General features: G+C 34.0%; 1 protein-coding gene across 1 annotated transcript in view; it reads right to left on the bottom strand.

Moving 5' to 3' along the window:
- The window catches only part of LOC122262849 (ubiquitin-conjugating enzyme E2 W), a gene marked incomplete in the record, with an annotated part of 166856 nt that overhangs the window by 6887 nt on the left and 154969 nt on the right, over window positions 1-5000 (bottom strand). The window contains 1 exon segment of the mRNA XM_086542814.1: window positions 2281-2372. Within this exon segment, the coding sequence (XP_086398940.1) occupies window positions 2281-2372 (92 nt within the window).

The following is a 5000-nucleotide window of genomic DNA, read 5'->3' as shown; positions in this document are numbered from 1 at the left end:
CAAATAACATTCAGAACATAATTGAACATCAGAGTATCAGAATACAAAATAGCCATATAGCTGTATTTCATTTTGAACTGTAACTTTCCTGCACTGCTGCATCTGCATCCATCTAAAATATAACACAGTGGCTCACGGCATAACAACATCGGACACATAAACGGCATGTATCTAAAAAGCGTGATATCTGCCTGAACAGAGCTGAACTTCCACCCGCTGCAGCAATATATGCTCACTCAATAAATACCAATAATTCCAAACCGTAATTACATTCACATCGACTCACAAGAGAACTACAGAACTACATGAACTTCCTGGCTAAACGTCAGCCCATTAACCTATGAGAAGTTGTCCAAAACAATAAACAATAAAACTCAAAGCCTATGTTTTATCGCAACAGACCTTTGACTCATGTGCATACATTATATTAGAGGGTGATTTTGCTTTGCTCTGACAGGTCAAAAGCGGCGGACTGGATAAAGGTCTGGGCAACGGGAGCAACCGAATTCCTTGCACATTATTCAGTTTCAACAAAGGAATGTTTGCTCCCTACGCAAAAAGAAAAAAATATATAAAGAAAGAAAGAAAGAAAAAAGAAAAGAAAAAATATAAATAAATATATATATATATATATATATATATATATACATATATATATATACATATGTGTGTGTGTGTGTGTGTGTGTGTGTGTGTGTGTGTGTGTGTGTGTGTGTGTGTGTGTGTGTGTGTGTGTGTGTGTGTGTGTGTGTGTGTGTGGGGCAGATAAACCCACAATACACAAACTAGATTTATTGAAACTGAGACAACAGTTTCTAGATCCATCTGGATCCCATCTTCAGGTCTGAAGATGATATCCAGATGGATCTTGAAACTGTCGTCTCATTTTCAATAAATCTAGTTTGTGTATTGTGGGTTTATCTGTCATTTCATCAACACGGAAGAGTGTTTTGCAAGTCATATATATGAATAGATATATATATATATATATATATATATATATATATATATATATATATAAATATATATATATGTATATATACATATATATATATATATATATATATATATATATATATATATATATATATACACACACAGATATATAGATACTGTAACGTTTGTAATAAAATTCAAGATACCTCTCACCAAACCCTATTTGCAACAGCATGCCGTCAGACACTTAAAGGTGAGCCAAAGAGTGAGGCAAAAGCGAGTGAAGAGGGAAAGATCCAGGCGTATCATATGCTACTAGAACAGCCTATATGTCATATCAACAACTATCACAGACGTCGAGGAATCTTGCCCTTATAAGTGAAAGCGAAGATATAAAAAATACTGCTTGGTGAAAGGCTTAGGAAGACTATCATGCACTGCCCAGCACACGCGAAATCGGCAGCACGTTGATGAAGAAAAATCAGTTTCCAACTAGCGAAGTTTATCATCGCCAATAAAATTGCATTTATATACAATATCTATCCTATCAAACGCTGGCATCATTAGAACTGACCTGTGCAAATAAAAAGCCTCATAGTCTTATCACTCTCAGCGCTGCACAGTTCATGTATTATCATATCATGTGCATTATCGTTATCTCATCTGCATCACCACTGACATTATCAACTGATTTATCTAGCATGCTAAGCCGCATCAATAATAGCGCAGTAATAAAACCTCGATCAGGCATTATTGGAAGCTGTATTCTTTTCTAAGCATCTCATTTGGCAATGCTTAACACTACGCTTTATCAGTAGGTGGTACAGCATGCCAAAGGTATGCCATGGTATATTAAACATACAAACATGGTATATTAAACATGGTATACCACGGCACAAAACACTAAACATATACAAGACCACATTCAGTACAAATGGAACACATTAAAAACTTATAGCATAAAAAATCAACCTCATTACCAATCATATAACTGATTCCATATATTTTTTCTATTAAAAATAATAGAAACAAGACAAAAATTCACGAAAACCGATAAGATAAAATAGACATAAAAAACTAAACTTACTCAACTCACTGCCAATCACATAACTGATTCCATATATTTTTTCTGTTAAAAATAATAGAAACAAGACAAAAATTCAAGAAAAACCGATAATATAAAACAGACTTAAAACTGAACTTACAAATAATAGAAACAAGACAAAATCCACGAAAACCGATAAAATAAAATAGACATAAAACCGAACTTACAAATAATAGAAACAAGACAAAAAATCACGAAAACCGAAAAAAAATAAAACAGACATAAAAAACAGAACTTACTCAGTTAGCTTTGTGTGTGCGGTGTCCACGTCCACAGTGACTCCTGCTGGGGGTTCCTTCAAGAGGGACATGAGTTCCTTTTGTAGCCGCTTCTGTTGGGGGAAATAAGGAATTCGTGAAGGAACTGATGCTATGGGAACAATAAATAAATACATTCAAGACAATAGCTGATAATGCAGCCATGAAGTATATACGAAATTCACAAATAATTGAGCAGTGTAGCTCATTTAAGATCGACCCAATAATCAACCGATTAAGACTGGCCAACAATTTAGTATTTGAGAACACTCGAGTCATCAATTCAGCAATAAATTATGAAAGCATTAACCAACAATTCAGCAACAAAAGGATCTAATCCGCGTTCCGTTAAAACACACGAAGCGAACTAGAACTAGATCCCCGCGAGGAACCGAGCCACCAAACTGCTCCTGAGGCAGATTTACGCGACTTCGGCAATCCGTGCAACATTTCAACGAGGTGACAAACAAAAGACAAATATATCGGTTAATAATGGCACCGGTTTCTAGCGCATAGTGCAGAGTAATGGGCTGGAGGGTTTACTTTCCCACTTTCGAGCACTCCGAATGGCATGGCGTCAAGGGTAACGTGGAAACAAAATACCGCGACTTCATTTTTCTTTTAGCCTGACGTATAATTTCGCTGGTGAATTGCAGAAGCATCCTGACTCACATGAGAAGAAAGCAAGAGAGAAAAACAGACAAGGCGACCTTTCTCCAACCTTTTTATACCCAACGGAGAGTTTTAGTGACATCAATTAATCTCCAAGAGAATAACGAAACAAAAGCCGGACATAACAGCTCTTGGTCGAGCGAGCGATATACAAACTCTTACAACAGAACAGGCGTTACCCTTCGGAAGTGAATTAATTAAGACAAATAAACCATAATTATGACCCATCGTTTCGCACAATCCAGACGGAGATTGTGGTTATGGCAGCCATGAAGAAGAAGAAAAAAAACAAAACAACACCAGAGGGGGCATGGTGGTAAAACGTTTCGTAAATAGCAGTATGCCCAATCATACGTCTCTAACAGTATTTTTGTTGCAGGATTGAACCTCCAGCAGTATATACATTGCCAATTTGATTTCCTACAGCATATACTTTGTAAACCTAATCTCCGACAGCATTATGCATTATCAGTTCGTATTCCGACAGCTGAAGTATTCATGACCTAATTTCCGTCATAACGTATTATTCATGAAAATAGTTACAAAATATGAATGAATTTCAGGGTTTTGCGTTTTATTCGTGATCCTTCGCCAATACTATTAATATTATTAAATAATAATAATATCTTTATTATTAATATGATTAAAAACCCGAATACGAATGGCTTTACTAGTTATCTCATACAACGCATATGAACCGAGAATGATGTTCTACGTTAATAGGATCTGGTCACGAATAGATCGTCTATGCAAATAATTACGTCAATGTAAAACCGTTTTGACTTTCCCTTGTTCACGGTCAGTTAATTAAAAAAACCCACACATGGTTAACGATTAACAAAATATCAAAGATACAACGAGAAAACAAACAAACAAATACTAATATGATAGTGAAAAACGATTCATCAGACTTAATATTTTTTTTGTAAGTCATCTCATCAAAGGCCCTTTCAAGACACGTAACCGACGCATTAATTCTCAGCAAGTTATAACCGCTCAATTATAAAAAACATCTGCTCAATTATAAAGACATCTGTCGTGTCCATTATTTGGCGAAATATAAAGCCAGGGAGGGAGGACGGAAACACAGGGACGCAACAATAATCAATAATAAATAATATATAATACTAGTGTTCATTTAACAATAATACATAATATATAATACTAGTGTTCATTTAACAATAATACATAATATATAATACTAGTGTTCATTTAACAGTAATAAATAATATATAATACTAGTGTTCATTTAACAATAATAAATAATATATAATACTAGTGTTCATTTAACAGTAATAAATAATATATAATACTAGTGTTCATTTAACAATAATAAATAATAAATAATACTAGTGTTCATTTAACAATAATAAATAATAAATAATACTAGTGTTCATCTAACAATAATAAATAATATATAATACAAGTGTTCATTTAACAATAATAAATAATAAATAATACTAGTGTTCATTCAAGTCTTGAGATGGCGATATATGGACAGTGGACACCGGATTATACGCGGTCGGCTTTCTTTATAATAACTGAGTGATGACCAAAGAGAACAAACACTCCGCTTGTTAATGGCTGGTGATATAAGAGGCGGTTTCCTATCGGTGTTGTAATGAAAGTAAGCCCTTTAATTAATATATTTTCTCAAACGAGGTTTACTCTAATAGTATGAAGTACGAAGTCTCCTAGAGCACTACAATTACCGTAATAAGCCATTATAGTACTATAGGTCACTTAACTTGACTGCTTCTCTCTGTAGTAGAAAATTTAAACCCACGATTTAATTTTTTGGATTTTTTGTTTAAAAGCCCGTAAGAAGAAGAAGAAGAAGAAGAAGAAGAAGAAGAAGAAGAAAAAGAAAAAGAAGAAGAAGAAGAAGAAGAAGAAGAAGAAAAAGAAGAAAAAGAAGAAAAAGAAGAAGAAGAAGAAGAAGAAGAAGAAGAAGAAAAAGAAGAAGAAGAAAAAGAAGAAGAAGAAGGAAAAAGAAAGAAAGAAAGAAAGAAAGAAAAAACTACGGAAAG

The sequence above is a fragment of the Penaeus japonicus genome, unplaced genomic scaffold, assembly GCF_977035675.1.
Source record: "Penaeus japonicus unplaced genomic scaffold, GWHDUDI00000001_assembly GWHDUDI00000012, whole genome shotgun sequence".
NCBI lineage: Eukaryota > Metazoa > Arthropoda > Malacostraca > Decapoda > Penaeidae > Penaeus > Penaeus japonicus.
Note: the sequence above shows the minus strand (reverse complement) of the source record. Positions and strands in the feature narration are given on the sequence as shown.